The 16,308-nt window shown below is 39.4% G+C and overlaps 1 protein-coding gene across 3 annotated transcripts in view; it reads right to left on the bottom strand.

Moving 5' to 3' along the window:
* The window catches only part of LOC135170194 (GATA-binding factor C-like), a 41,919-nt gene that overhangs the window by 8,260 nt on the left and 17,351 nt on the right, over window positions 1-16,308 (bottom strand). For all 3 annotated transcript variants that reach the window (XM_064135774.1, XM_064135777.1, XM_064135775.1), the window contains exon 5: window positions 1,049-1,183. In XM_064135774.1, coding sequence (XP_063991844.1) covers window positions 1,049-1,183 — 135 coding nt within the window. The remainder of the gene's footprint in view (window positions 1-1,048; window positions 1,184-16,308) is intronic.

Here is a 16,308-nt window from a genome sequence, read left to right as displayed (position 1 = left end):
TAATACATTATAAATACATACACTTGCGAGAGCATAAACGAATGTGTGTGGCACCGAGGCGCGTCGACTGAGCCAATTAGCGATGGCCGATAATGAATAGTCTACTGAGAGATGTACTCCCTATCTCTCTTCCTCCCTCGGGGCGGCGAAACGAGTGGACGTAAAAAAATATAAAAAAAAAACGTTGAGAACGATAGCTCCATCAGGGGGTTGGGAAGGGGGGGTAGGTCTTCCGACATGGATATTCTGTTACCACGTGACAATACAAATACTTTGAGAGCATGAGCCTCTCTGACAGTGAACTGAAACCGATCATTATCCGGAATGAAAAACTTTGAGGGAATATCCGCGGCACAATATATCCATATCCAGGGTGGCTAGGTCGAGTGGTCGATAAATGTATCGGTAACGTAATACATCGAGTTGCCATTGTGCCTCATCGGCATTGTCGTGAAAATGCTGATGGAGAAACCTAATTCTTGCCTTTGGAACTGTCGACGATCCTTTAATGACACCGGTACCCAGAAATGTTTCAGTTAAAAAGGAAATAATCGAAGACACAGTGGTTCGTATGGGGGGTACATACCATGGTAGATACAATAGACTGAGAATAAAAAAAAAAAAATCACAGTGTCTTTGGGATCCTCTCGACGAGGTTGCGAACCTCACTTCCGGCGCTTCCTGTGTCACACGCCGTTGAACACGCTCCACCCTCCAACGATTAATACTTTGTCAGCGGATTCCTCTTATGTGTACAGCACGTCCGGGTATTAGACGCCTTAATTGTTTATACAACAGGGATGACACTTCACGGGGGGTGGAAATCTCGAGGGGATGTTGTCACGGGGGGGGACAGGATTTTCGCGAATCGATGAAAATTGAATTGTTGAGAAATCGGGTGGATTTATCAAGTGCTGGAGAAGTGGAATGAAAAAATGGGAATAAAAAAATAATTTTTTTTATTCCAGCAAACTCGACACCGATTTCTCCAATTCACTTCCTGAAATTATCTTAAACCATAGCATTATCAACTTCTGAAGTAACTCACGTTGTGAAGTTTATAATACAGTCCACACGCGTTGCAAACCGGCTCACCAGCTTGATTCCTCCGCCAGAGTGTTGTCGTCGCTGTTTTACAATTTGCACAACTTGTACCCGCTCTCCGTGCAGCACTCTGGAGCGACTGAAACCGAAGAATTTTTAAATTAAAAATAAATCATAATCACCAGCAATTAATCATCCCCCCAGTCCTCAGACAAAAATCAATATTCCTCAAGAACAAGAGAAGCCCGAAGTGATTGACAGAAAAATGAAAATCCCAGAGCAAACGATCAGTCAAATTTGGACAGAGGAAAGATTGACGGACACCTCGGCACTCTTCCCCCTTAATCCCTGTCTCATGTCCATGGAGCGAAAGACAGTGGAGATGTTCCTCAAAAAAATAAAGTACACGAAAACGCGTGACTCCTGCGGATGTCGGTTAAAATGAATAGAAAAAAAAATCGGATAAAAAAAAATCATTCTCATGCCACCTGTATCTCCAATCCCTCGAGTGGCAAACACTTAACTAAAAAGGTCTATTATATCCCTCCCCGAGGCCCGAGTATATGGCTTATTTACCGTTTCCCATACGCATACTTGTGTGCCCTATTGAAAACGAGAGGTGGGAGGGACCACTACAGAGGATGAACAGAGCACGAGAGGGCAATATACCTGAATACTTTTCCTCACAAGCCCCTGACAGAGACCATCAGGAACGCAAATCCCCCCCCGAAGAAACTCCACTATACTTGTGACTGGAGCACTTAACCCCCAAGATGACATGCTACATTGGAGGCGACCCGAAGCATTCCGATCGAAGACGATGGAGGAAAAAAAATTCTTTTTTTTTTTTCCCTCCAAAAGAGACGAAGGAAGAATGAGAAGAGGAATATAAGCAGAGAGAAGACAGCGGCGAGAGGCTCGCTTGTATAACGTTTCTTATATGTCACTGTATATATTTTCTATAAAATGTTTCTCTCTGTCTACCTGCCATTGTAGACGTCCTTCGAAACGATCTGTTGAACGCTCACGCGCGGGAGTTATTGGTATTTTATTGAGTAGCTCTTTCACTCTTTGTACAGTGCATCAAAATGTAATCGTTTGTGTATGGGTTTTTATGCATTCTGTATGATGTCGTTGGACGGAGTTATGGGTGATGTTAAAGGGTAGAGCACTTAATGATACAGCTGGTGCCAGTGAATTATTGGGACTTCACTTGCCGGAGAAACATTCATTAATGAGAGACATTAATATTCGCACTATTAATGTCTTCAACATTGAAATAATTATTTTAAAATATTTTTGGAAATTCATTTCTCTATTCCCCACATGAAGAGAGATTCCTGAAAAATTACGTACCTCAACCCGTCAGTCAAAACAATATTCGGTAAAAATTACGGAGCAGTCGCTCACTTTTTCATTGAACTTTCAGAAAAAAAAATCCCGAAAGTTCAGTAAAAAAATTTCTAACTGTTCCGTAATTGTCACTGACTACTGTTTTGACCAGAGCCAGGTAACTTTCCAAGAATATTTCCCTCCGTGCAATGAAAAACGGAATAATCATCGCCGAGAGGATTCTCCTCCAATGCAATTGCCCTTTCATTCATCAGCGTTCATTTTCTACCCAAGATTTTTTTTTTTCGTCCATTTCTTGTGCAGTATTCACTGGATTTACTCTCGGAGATTAAAGGGAGGTGGGTAAAAGGGGTAGGTACTCTAGGAAGGGAACAAAAAAAAACTAGAGGAACGATTGCATCAAGGGTTGGTGGAGGCCTCCGTGTGTAATCATGGTTTATCGCTGGGATCTTATCGGCACTGAACCGCGTTTGCCTGTGGGCAAAAGGGATCTAGTGTGAAGGACGTTATATAGAGTGTGCCTAGCATGTCCGTACGTTGAGGTGGGCGAGAATGGAAAGGGTCAAGAAAGCTCTCCCTCCCTTTCCCACCCCTCGGGCCCACCATCTATTCCAAATCAATACCCAACGCGGCACGCGGCATACAGAGGCCTTTTATCTGCTCTAGATCTTTGACACTCTGAAAATCATCGAATGGCCCCAATGCGGTCAATTCTTTTGCCTCACCACTCCATCATGGTTGATGCCAGTGGACTAATGGTTATTAAATCCGGCAGTGGAGGTAATCTGGTGCTGTGGGTGCGCGCGCGGACGCGAGGGGCAGGAGGGGATGGAAAAGGAGGGAGGGGTAATTCGGAGGGAATATGGAGATGATGAATGAGCCTTTCCGAGGGTTCATGGACAGTTCATGGGGGAGAATAAAATGGCGGGAATATTGTGGTGTTGAATATTTGTAAATTAATCAAATAAAAAATTTAAAGACAATAAATGTTTGAGGGGAAAGATATTTTCATTGATTTTTGGGTTCGGAATGAAAGTGATGGAAAGAAAAATGTAATGTCTGAGACAGGACACTCTATGGAGTGTTCATTCATTCATGGAACTGATTCAGAGTCAATAAAAAATGGATAAATCCTCGGAAATTGATCATAATCGATCGCCCAATAAAATCCCATACAAATACGTAAAATAATCATTATAATAAATCCGGAGCGATTTATTATGCAGATCGTTGGCCATTTACAGGGTACGATCCGGGTGCAATCAGGAGACTGGCGGTAATTGCTTCTGGTTACACACCCGTCGCTGATATACTTGGGACCAACGTGCTGCGCCGAGTTATAACCGGTTGTCCTGAGACTTCCCAGGTAGATTCTACATCGAATATGACAGTTGTGACGTCTAGATATTTTTTTTATCCGTCTTGAAAATCCACTGGTTATTTTTAGATATTTCATTCGCTCTCGTATTTTTTTTTTTCACTCCGGTGTCATGAAATAGAAGTAACCCAATACACTTGCGTGATCTTCGTTTGCGATGAAGTTGTGAAGTATTTGAGATGAAAAAAAATTCGTGAATTCATGGGGAGTAAAATTTTATCCGTAAAAGTCCCTTTATCACCCCCAAAATTTTCATTCCAACAATGACTCTTTTCGTTAAATTTAAAAGAAAAAAAAACCTCAACACCTGCAGTAGTTATTAATTAAATCCCCTGTGATTAATGATTTCGAGCTCCACCAGGAGGAATTTAAACAGGCAAATATTCATGAAGAAATAAGACCGCATTATGGCCGTGAGTGACTCGGTGAGAATCGATCAATCGATTAAATTGAGTATACAAACCCATAAAGGATATTACAGTCCTTCCCGACCAATCAGATGCCAAATGGTATATTAATGACTAGCAATTTCAAATGAAACATTAAATTAGTTCCCCTTCCCCCCTCCCGCCGTCGCAAAATTTTTCACCGCCATTTTGAAACAATGAGCGCAATGAATTGACAAAATAATGTTATTTCCAATCTCCAGCAGTCGCAATAATTAAAGCAAATGAAATGAAAAATTAGCTGAAATCTCGACACTCCTCTTCTCCTCCTCCGCCCCCCCTCACGGTCCACAGCCCGACCAATTAAAAACCGTATGGTGGAATAATTAGTTCTCTCATACACATTTGAGATTGTCGGGTGTACGGGGTGAGACGGAGGGGTGAATTCTCAGGACAACGAGTTCGTAATGTACACGGTGAGTTAAATGAGCGCTTACGAACGAGGCCGCGCCGAGTGAGATAATTATCTCTATCCTTGACTAAATCGTGACTAGAAAACCCCTGGTTGGGGCCCAACCAACGCGTGTCCACAGCTAGTAGTGGGAGAGTGAGTGCATTATCGTGAATATATAGTCAGCAACATTGTTCCCTATCTGGATACAAATTGCTGGCCAGTGGGTAAGTTTTAAAATTACGGTAACATGTGTTACAGATATCATTAAACTGGACTTGACGAATTGCACATTGTGATGAGAAGTAATTAGGTAATTTCATGAGGTCGAGGTGTCCCTCGATGGTATCGATTATATGCATTACTCGAGCCTCCGAGGAAATTTTTCATTTATTTTAAATAATCAATTTCACGTAAGTAAATTTTCTTTTCGTCCAAATAAATGGAGAAATTAATGAATAAATATTGTGGGGGATATATATAGTGGCTGTTGAAGCTCATACGATAGACTTTGGGAATTTAACATTGTCAGGGTATATCACAGGTACGTTGTACCCCTGTGACAAGCAGTGGTACCGCATTCCTAACACTACGATCGCTTGTTCACATGTTACTCATCAGCCACGATTGATCTTTCAGCTTCACTAGATCTGATGAAGAAGGATAAGCCATTAGATCACGTTAGATTGTCGGAAAGGTCGGTGTGTACCGATATCACCTTATCATTGTGTTACATTCACCGATGTTTTATAGATGGAGGCGCGAGACCGGCCATTATCAACTACTGGGTTACTAGAGCTGCCAATCTATATGATAAGCAGTGCTAGTTGCACTGCGTGAGTGGACCGGATCGTCTACTGCATTCATCTGTGTCACATAACCGTTGAGATGCGGCGGCCGAAGCAATTTTATTTTTTTGTTTCAACAGATTGATTCCATTTCTAAAACACTTATTGCAGTTCCCTAACAGCCATTACCTTCCACTGTCAATACCCCTTCTAAAAACATTACTTATTTAATTTCCCGCAACTTGACTAGGGGTTTTCCACATCAAATCGACTTCAATCTCGACCACCGGACGATTACCCACATTAAAGAGGCCTTCACTTAATTTTACGTGAAGATTCATATCCTCTTTAAGCATTTAATTTCCCCATTAACCCCAAAAACTTCAATTTAAACAAAAAAAAAAATTCCGAATTCTCTGAAATTTTGAAGAATGAAAAAATGTTCATAAAACGGTCAAACGAATTCTCTGAAATTCTTTCCAACACATGATTGAGTCAACGAATGATAAAGTTGCAATCTTACGGTATGCGAAAACTGTACAAAAGCCCCACCAACATCCTCTCATCGCAATGTAAGGACAAGAAAAAAAAATTCCACCCTGAGCTACACTGAATTTATTTAAATTGCTAGCAATGTTCCACTCGTGTTCGGCAGCTTCCTCTCCTTCAGCTGGAATATCATGGCCCCCCGTCTCTCCTCCCCCTTCACCACCCTTTCACTCTATCTTTCTCTCTCTCTCTCCATCCACCACCGGAGAAAATGGAACAAAAGGAGGTGTGGGTTGTGACACAGTACAGGAGTCCACAGCTGGATGCACCTCTTTTCATTTGATTTTTTTTTTTGTTTTTGCTCCTGCCTTTCTCTCTTCCAAGCTCGGTTTTTATCCGTGAGAGAATGGACGAGGGAGGGGGATAGCTGGATCAGCAAAGCAATTTCAATATGACTGTTGATATATATATTTTTTTTTATATTGAAAAGCAAAAATAAAAAGTATCTCCAATATCCATCCAACGATTGGCTTTTTCTGGTGAAAAGTTGTTACTGTTTGTGTTTGTACACCCTCTCCCCTTCCTCCCCCCGGTTCCCTGAAGCACCAGGAAGTCGTTTATGGCTGGTGCTGAGGTACCTCTCGACGATGTACCATACAATGAATGTTGGTTAACTGTATGGGTGTCTGTATGGGCCCATAGCCGCTTGAATCCCATTGTCTTTGATACATTGTATCTGGTACTTGTGAAAAAAAAAATCAATCAATGTTTTTCACTTGTTCTCTTCAGCAGATATTTTTTTAGGCGAGCCAGACCTCGAGGGTACCATGCGAATCACTTTCATTCATTCTCACAATTCAATGTAAATTATATTCATTGAGATAAGACAATATGAGTGAGTGATTTCTTCAATTTTAGGAACAATTTCCCTGGAGATAGAATTGATCTTTCGAATGTTTGAAAATAATTATTCCTTATTAATAGATTTTTTTTTTTATTATTGTTTCGTGAATTCTACGGGTTCGAGGAGAGGGGGAACCGCCCGAGGGCGATGCAAATCACTTTCATCCATTCTCACTATTGAATATAAATTATTTCTATTGAAAAATGTGTACCTGAATGAGGTATTTCTACAACTCAGGAAAAATACGAGGGCAATTGCTCTGGAGATGCAATCAATCTCTCCAGTAATGTCTGGAAGTGTTTGATTATTCCTTAATGAACCTGTTTCTTATACTCGCAGAAAAAAAAATGTTTTCTCGTTCATTCTAACTATTGAATATAAATGATATTCATTCGAATCCGCGTACGAGTGAGCGATTTCTCAAACGTTGACAGAATCTCAAGATCATTCTTTCAGAAAATATATGGCGGGAATTTTTTGGAAAAATTCCACTGTCGGACAAACTGAACATTTTATTTAGAATTTATTGTTTTTACTGGAGACGTCGAGAAATTTTCAATTTTCCACGCATTTAAATCTTTATCAATTGAATTACTTCCCGTAAACGCATAAAAGTAATCCAATATAAACATTTAAAAAAACGTAAAACAGTGAATAAATGACTCTGACACAGGTAAGAATTAATGGACGTTAGGTGACACTGGCCTGTGTATAAACTGCTGTCTCACCTCGCTATTTTGCACGATTTATATCGTATCTCTGAGTTGAAACATACATACAACTCAGAAGTTGCAATCCATTTGCAAGTAAGACTGACGCACCCACTTTACCTTACACGTTCCACCGAGCAACTTCATTCCCTCCTCCTCCTCCCCCCCTCCCTCACTATTGTTTTTGTTTGTAATACCCTTTATTTATTCCAATCTTTTCATGAAAAAAAGCCAATCATACTCAGCTACGTGATTTGTCTGGATAGTTATTTTTAAACATTTCATAATACATTTTTGTGATGCGGAGTAGCGGATGGTGATGCGGAATGGGGAGAAACGGTGGAGAAACAAAATTTGAATAGAAACCGTTTTGGTTTTGAATGAGATTACAATATTGAGATTGGCTGCGCTCAAGTGAGTGTATCCAGGCTATTATAAAGTGAAATTACAAGGGATCACTGTTCTCGTTTGGGATACCAACTCTTCGATATTACGAAGGCGTCAGACTCTTGAAAAATAGTGAATGAAGAAAAATGGTAAATATAAACTGTCATGTGAATTCTTTAGTTTTGAGTTATTCCGACCAATAAAAATTCAAAAAAATCTGATTCATTTTTCAATATGTGACTGACATATTTTTACTCCTTGAACTCTGTGTGATTCACCCAGCCTTGAACTATTCTCGACTTATTATTTTTGTTATCGGAACATGTGAAACAATAATGTACTCCACTCCACAAAAATAAAAATATTCTTCCAAACTCTGTGAACTCTGCTATGATAATAATATATGCAGCGATTATTTCCGCGATTAAACGCTAATAAAATCATCCTAAACTCCTCAATTATCGAATAACCAACGATATCGTCAGAGGAATAATGAACTGCATAAATAACCAATGATTCTCTCAACGTACCTATGTAAATTGTTCTACAACATTAAATCGAAGAATGGCAGCAAAGAAATAATCATTATTACCCAGTGTTTTTTTTTTTCGCATCGTTGCTCAACCGAGTGGGAGTGGGATATCACATCGTTCATAGATATCGACTAGTAAATGCATTTTCAAGCCCATGAGCCTGTGGAAACGGCCCAATAAGAAAACAATATGCACAAGAGTTTGTCGTTTGTTTGATGGTACAGTCATTGGTATGCATGTTAATTATCGGGAAAATGGTTGGCACATTGAAAAGCGTTAAATTACCCTCAAGTCAAGTGATGCGTTCAAACGGATAATTGCATTTCGTTGCTCTATGTAATGGTTACATAGGTGGAATTATTAACTTGTACGTCTATATCCTCTCTCTTTCATACTATTTTCATACCGGATATCTCCTTATTTCATCGAATGATTAATTTCTTGGTAATGTTGAATGAATATCGTTAAATGAATATTAATGAGTGATAAAAATTTTTTAACGAGATATGTTGGCGGTTTAACCAGCTGTGAGTGAGCCTCTCTCGTGTGCTCCACTGAACTTTTAGTCACGGCCACACCCTAGACTCCGAGACTCGCGCGCAAGTCTGAATTTCTTACGCACACCCACACCTTATATGAGGACATATTTGATACACTGGTGTGTTCCAATTAAACTATTTCACGTAGCACTAAGTTTTCGACGTGTTTGTATTTCAAACTCATTGCGTTAATCAGGCATTCGGGTGGACTTGTCAGGGACAAGGGATATGAACCACATCGACGATAATTAGTGCTCTCAGTGGGGGTGGGGGTATTGGTTATGATCGGTCAATAAGCAATTAAATCTGATATGTAGATTTGTTTCGAGTATTTCATCGATTGCCAATTGATCGAGAGAAATTGTTGCTTCATCTCCGAGTGATGATTCTATTCCCATGATAATCGTCTGTGACTGGGAATTTTGTTATTAATTGATAATAATTATTGGAATTGTATTTTCATCTATTCGTCGGGCGGGGGGAGTTGATTTAATTCTGGTAATGGGCAATTAAAGCGAATGATTCGTTGGATAGTGAAAAAATTGGCAAATAATAATTTCGTTTTAAATTAGAATGATGAATTTATCGGGGATAATATGATTTTAATCGAAGAATCTAGCCACAATTAATCTGTCTGCCCCATAGGTCAAGCATCATTGTGCAATATCTCATGTACATATGGTAATAGTGAATACATAGAATCCTGGAAAATGAATAAGAAAAGGATATGGAATACGTAATGATCAACGCTGTGTAAACGTCGCTATTAAAAGTTCTTTATCACCAATACATCAATGAAAATGATTAACAATAGTTTAACATTCACAAATAAAAATTCCGTCTCAAGTATTCTTATTTGTTATGGTCAAATTCCAAGTGGCAGTATCTACAGTGGATTATTTACAGTACATAGTGCCTAAGTTTATAGTCAACTGAGTGCAGAGCACTTGGCGCTATTAACGACCGTAGCTCACACAGCGATAGCGTAATTCATGTTAATGTCGACTATAACTCGCAACATATAAATTATCGTTTGGCCATGAAAGGGGGATGTATTTGTGGGGTTTCGCGGCTTTCGGAAGGAAAAGGGACATCTGAAATTCGTTGAAAATTGTTGGATTATTAATGGCCCTGATGATTTTCAAATGATTTACATTATTCGTGATTTTATTCCACTTGTGCTTTCTGCATTATGCGAGCAACAATTATTATTCATCAATATTCATTGAAAATTATGAAAGAGATTTATGCCGAGGTAAATTACTATAAAAATTACCCGGTAACTTAATAGTTGTGGATTCACTTTTAACGATATTTCCGTAGAACTTTAGTAGATTTATTGTAATAAATGTAATAAAAAAATTTTAAAGGGGCTGTTGAGTGGGGCAAAATGGATTACAACTGGATTGTATTATGTGGGTGAAAAAATTAAAGTTTGAATTCAATAAAAAAAATATATGCTCAGGTTAAATAAAAAATAAAATCAATGAGAGGAAGGGAAGGCTCGATAATCAGTTGGCGTTCGTAGAATCACCGGGAGCGATCGAAACAAATCGTTTTCAAGGCGAAGACCACCTCGCCTTCTAATATTCACGCTCGGGAGTTTCGAGATTTATGCCGTTCCATCGGGAGGCGCCTTGTTTGAATCTTAATCGAGTAATGCGGTAACTTCCAGCACTCATGATTTGCCACCATAAATATATCCCGGAGGTTGACTCTCTTCAATTGCTTTGGAATGTCATCTCCGGGTTGTGCACACATTCACACCAGTCACCCACACGTGAATTAATGTCATAGTTTACAGTATAACCTCTGGCCAATTATATTTCACGTCTCTCATTGCTGGAAAATCCTGTAAACTCATTATTAAGCGGGAAGAAACGCTTATCAACGTCTAATGAGTGTTTTCTCAGCTTGTGAACGATTAACAATTTGATAATTAAATTAGCTGTGCGTTAATTTGGATTTTGTAAATTCCTGTAAACACGACGATGTGAAATTTCGCGCCGTCGCAGTTGATGTTAATGGAGACAGTGAATAGTGGAGGCCCACACCCCGGGTAGATTTTCAGTTGACATGCGCGAAATCGGAAGGTCGCATTGGCAGATAGCAGCGTCTGCGCCAGCCTATTGACTTTGTTCACCCACTCTCCCACCTCACCCTTTTTATTTTTATCATTTTTTTTTTCCCATTCGTTTTCACCGGCTTCAGAGGTAATGATAGAGCGCAGGCTCATACGCACGTACGATTTTTAGGATTTCAAGAGAGATATCGGAAGACACGGAAAGAATTTTCAATAAAATTTACAACCCTAGAGATGGAAAAGTTTGAAAAAAACTTAACGAACAGTGTAATCGGTGATACGAAATCATCAACGTACCTCAGAAAATCATGAGATTTCACGGGACTTTGGCAAAGAAACAACTCCATTCCATAATTTTGAACGCGGCTTGTAACACGCACGCATGCACACACACGCATTACCGTTCAACTCGGGCTGTTGCTAATGATTTTCAGTGAAAATTTTGAAAGTGAATCCCATTTGACCGCACGTGGAAACAAATTTCTCCAAAAAATTACAGATATTTTTCCACCAAAAAAAAGAAATATCTCCGAGGGATGTTTATCCCCAGTTTCCACAGAGAAAAAATTAATTATCAAACTCAATACGTAATTAATTGTTTCGCTGAATTTTCCGCCCCTCGAATAAGACAACTCTCCATCACAAAAGGTAATAAACATTAACATGGAAAAATCCAATATTTATTCCCCCGAAAAAATCAAATATTTCATTTGAAAATGTACCCTTCCCAGCGCACACCAACCGGATTGGTCTTTCATATCCACAGAGGGTGTGTGTTGTTGTTTCCCGTAGTTAAGTACGGAATGTAGAGAGATCAGAACCAATGATAGGGTGGCACAGCTGCCCCCAGGGTATACAGTGCCTCCCCCTCTCCCCCCCTGTCCCTTGGAAATCATCAACCGTGGGTTGCTGGTAGTCTCTGACAGATCCTCCCTCCCCCCCCTGTAAAAAAAAAAACCTTTTGCCAGACACACCGTTACTTCCATTGGTCTCCTCTGTGCTCCCACGGGAAGCAGAGGACCCACCAATCTCTGCAAAGGGGTAAGTACCACGGGATATCGGGGTCTTATCGTGATTTATAATTCATTCAGCAGTGAACACCCGTTGTGTTAACGTCATCTCGTATGTTAAGTTCTCAATGAAGATTTCTTTGTTGTCTTTTCGGTCTCACTGGAGCTGGGCCAATGGGCAAAATACACCACTATACTGCACTCCATTACATATGTGGATGAGACTTAAAAATTGTTGAATCAAACAACCGTTTTTCAAATGTTATATCTCAATCGATCGATAATTTACGGTTGTCGAGCGTATAATACAGTTTATATCCGATAAGCTCTAAATTCCTGTCGTTATCCTACGTTGGCCGACCTGTAGACGCCACTTAACACAGTTCATTGTGGGTTGGAAATGGGAATTAAGAGATAATAATGTAGAATGAGTGATTTACATAATATTTTTTTTTATGAAAGTTCAAATGTTGGAGATTTAGATCAACGCTCACTTATCCACTGTCTCCAAACCTCTTTAGTCTTCAAAACTTTGGACAATTGTACCAAGTTTATCTGCGTATAGGTTTAGTATCGAATTCCAGTTGTGAAATTCACTGAGAAAATAAAATGTCTTTTGCCAAATAAATTTTCCTTTTCCTGTGATTCAAGTTTGGAAAATTATATCTCAACTTAATCCCTTTTAATCCCGCAAATCGTTCGTTACATGCGAACTGGTTGATAATTTGCAGTTGCCGAAGGTATGATACAGTTTATCTTGCTACATATTAACTTGAGAGTTGTACGTTTATCCCAAGTAGTAGATGGCACTTAACACAGCTGGGTGGAAGAATGTGTAACCGGAATACAGGAGATAATGTCAAATGATAGATTTACGTATTAATTTTTATCAAAGTTCAAAGCCTCAAGATCGATATCAATTTTTATTCATCCACCAGCTCTCGAGTCTGATCCCGGACAGTCAAAATCTCCAGCTAAATTTGGACAATAGTATCAAACCTCTCTATCTACGACTGAGAATAAAATTCAGTGCACAAAACATTTGGATGAGTAACACAGTTCCCTTCTAATCAACCACCTCACGAATCAATTAATCGACAAATGTAAGTTGTCAAAGATACGATACAATTTATCTCTGATAAACTCTGGTCTTATGCTGCCTACCTTTGTCAAATGAGTAATTTACGTATTAGTTTTTATCAAAGTTCAAATCCTCAAGATTCAGATCTATCTTGACTCAACAACTGCCTCAATACTTCACCCAAAAACCGGCAGCAAACTTCAAACGATTGTATCAAACCTCTTTATCTAACTTCAATACTAAACAGTGAGGAGATAAAAATTTAAAATCTATTCTCAAATAAGTGAGAATAAAATTCCTGCATGAAAAGAGCATCTCTCCCCATCAATGTCAGCCCTGTCAGTTATATATTCTTGTTGGTTACTCCATATCTCAAAAACTATACATAACTAGTCAGCTACCACGATCACGCATCCGTTATTCTTATTCAAATCAGTCTGATCGATACGATACCATAGATCGATAGCCCATGAATACACGATTTTTATTTTTATTATCATTTCAATTGGCAAATACATAACGTTACAACGTTTTACTGAGTGATATAAAACAAACGAGAATACACTGGTGGCTCACGAAACCGTCACATGTCCATCGCAATCATTGCAACTGTTTTATTTAGCGAATTTATGCGCTCCAACTCTCTATATTCGCCCACAGTCGGAAGCAATTTACAAGTTAATAGGTTACTACGGCTTCGTTTCGTTGCCTTCTCACTCGTTCACTCTCGGGGGCCGAGAGAAGTCAGGATTTATATATTTTCGACCCATGTTGTATTCTACTGGTTGGTGTACGCCCATATAATTGGCTCGCACGCTACTTCTCGCCTCTGGTTTTTCCAATGTAAGATTGAGTGTCGAGGCTTTTTTATAATCCGTCATCGACTGATGATTCCACTCGATGGGAAATTATTCCATCAATTATTCCCCCAATTCATTAATTAGGACTTCATCATCCTCGCTCTAACGTCATGGAAAAGCCTCAAACCTCCGACTTCATCCGAAATTTTCCAGTAAAAAAATTAATTGAAATTATTTGGGTATCTTTTTCAAATAGAGCTTCCATTTGATCGGGAGCTTTCGGAGATTTTACGGTGATTTTACCCCCAAACTTCACACGTCTTAATTGGAATTTCTGTTGGGATTTTTAAAGGGAAATAAATACGAAAAATAAGGAGCCGTCCCTTCTGAAAAATTAAAAGCACTTAGTTCCCAAAAAAAAAAGCCACCAGTATGTTCTCCATCACTACCGGAGCGTTTTTCCCGTGTCTTAAAATATGAAGGACACGAGTTTGCAAGAGGTAATGCCAGGTTATTTGCATTCCCAGTATAATTCAGCGAGCGGCTGTTTTTTTGGGGTGTAACAGAAGGGCAAAAGGGGGGAGGGAATGGGAGCCAACATTTACAATGAGCAGCAACTGGTCTCTGAGTGAGTATACAAGCTTTACCCCGCGGCAAAATTGAAGCTAAAGTGGGCGTTGACCGGTCACACATAAGCCCCTCTGTTGAGAATTGATTATCGCATTCGCGGGCTTCGAGAAATGATTATGCAAAGTTTTCACCAAACAAATGCGGTTATTTTCTTCTCATTCGTTGTAAAAATTACACGTAGATGCATTGAAAAAGAAACTGTACAAAAAAAAAAAAATTCCATCCGCTAAAGGTGAGAAGTGAATTATATATGATACTTCGAAAGTTAGCGAAAGGAAATGGGAGAATGTACGTGAAACCCGGGGATCTGTATGTACTCGCACACTTGTATGGGAAAAGCCTTTGGCACCTCTGGACAATGTACACGCGGCCAGTCGCACACAAGCAAACAAATACACACACATACACGTACACTCCAGCTGGACAATGCCTGAGAGAATTGAGCGCTCGCGCGCATTCGCGCGCTGGGGTAGCGCATCTATTCATTTTCCTCGGGCAGGAATTGATGCTGACGAGATAACCCCACGAAACCTTTTTACCCCGGCTACCTGAGGTGCGATAATATCAACTCTTCGACAGTTCCTCCATTTTTTAAACGCCTCGAGAGAAAAAAAAAATGAAGAAAAACTTAATACGTCCATCAGGACTTGAAGAATAAATGTATTGTTTCAAAAATAAAGAAATCTTATCGCACAAAATCTCGGAAGACTTTTTATTTTCATCTCCCCTTTGATAATCTGACGTGTCATTTGAATATTTCAGTTCACGTACTTGGTGAACGTGTGCTATAAATTTAAACACAATTCACGAAAATGGTCACATTAAATTGTGAAGATGTAAAAACAGGCGGTGATAGCAGTGACTCAAAGTGTCTTGGAAAAAGTTTCACAAGTCGTTGAGAGCCGAGAGTAATGCAAAGAGAATTCTATTTCAACCGAGTGAAGGGGTGGGAGGGAATTTGAGGGGTGGGTTAATGAATTAAAAAAGTTATAATGGTGTATATTCACTCGTGCGAGGGCCCCCCCCGGCGGCCTGGATAATATGTCATGGTCGAGACCTTTACTTTTCCTCACATTAACAATTGTAATGGTGAAGTGATCCCTCGATGAATCGATTCTGAATGATGTTTCATTCGCGCGTTTATCGTTAATTTATTAGCCAATGAGAGAGTGCTCTTATTTTGCTCGCAATGATCACTGGAAATTGATGCAATCGGGGACTGGATAAAATGCAGTGAGGGAGAGAGGGGAGGAAGTAGGGGGCAGAGATATGCATTTATCAGCGAGATGTGTCCTAACGATGCCAAGTTACAGCGAACCCATGGGGTGCTGAGTGAAGAAAGCAACATATAACGGTTCACCAGTGGAATGCTCAGGCTGGCGTTTGCTGGGGCCACAAATCGCAAAAGTTTATTGATAAGAATCGAGAGGTCGGGGGAATGCAGAAGCTCAAAAATTGAAACATACGATTTATCAATTTATTTAATTTCATTCGCAATTCCGTGATTGCAATTTTTTTTAGTCTATCTCAAAGATCATGATTGATTATTTTGTTAGCAACAAATTATGTAAACCTTTCTGTATTCTCAATGAATATTAGAATCATTTGGATTAGATGTAGGAGATCAATTAATTTTTATTGAAATAAAACTGGAATTATTCTCTTTTCGTTTGAAAAATTAATTAATTAGTTCTCTCAATGCAATTTTAATTCATTGATGGGAACCGTGGAATATTCCTGGA

Source organism: Diachasmimorpha longicaudata, chromosome 16, assembly GCF_034640455.1.
Source record: "Diachasmimorpha longicaudata isolate KC_UGA_2023 chromosome 16, iyDiaLong2, whole genome shotgun sequence".
Taxonomy (NCBI): domain Eukaryota; kingdom Metazoa; phylum Arthropoda; class Insecta; order Hymenoptera; family Braconidae; genus Diachasmimorpha; species Diachasmimorpha longicaudata.
Note: the sequence above shows the minus strand (reverse complement) of the source record. Positions and strands in the feature narration are given on the sequence as shown.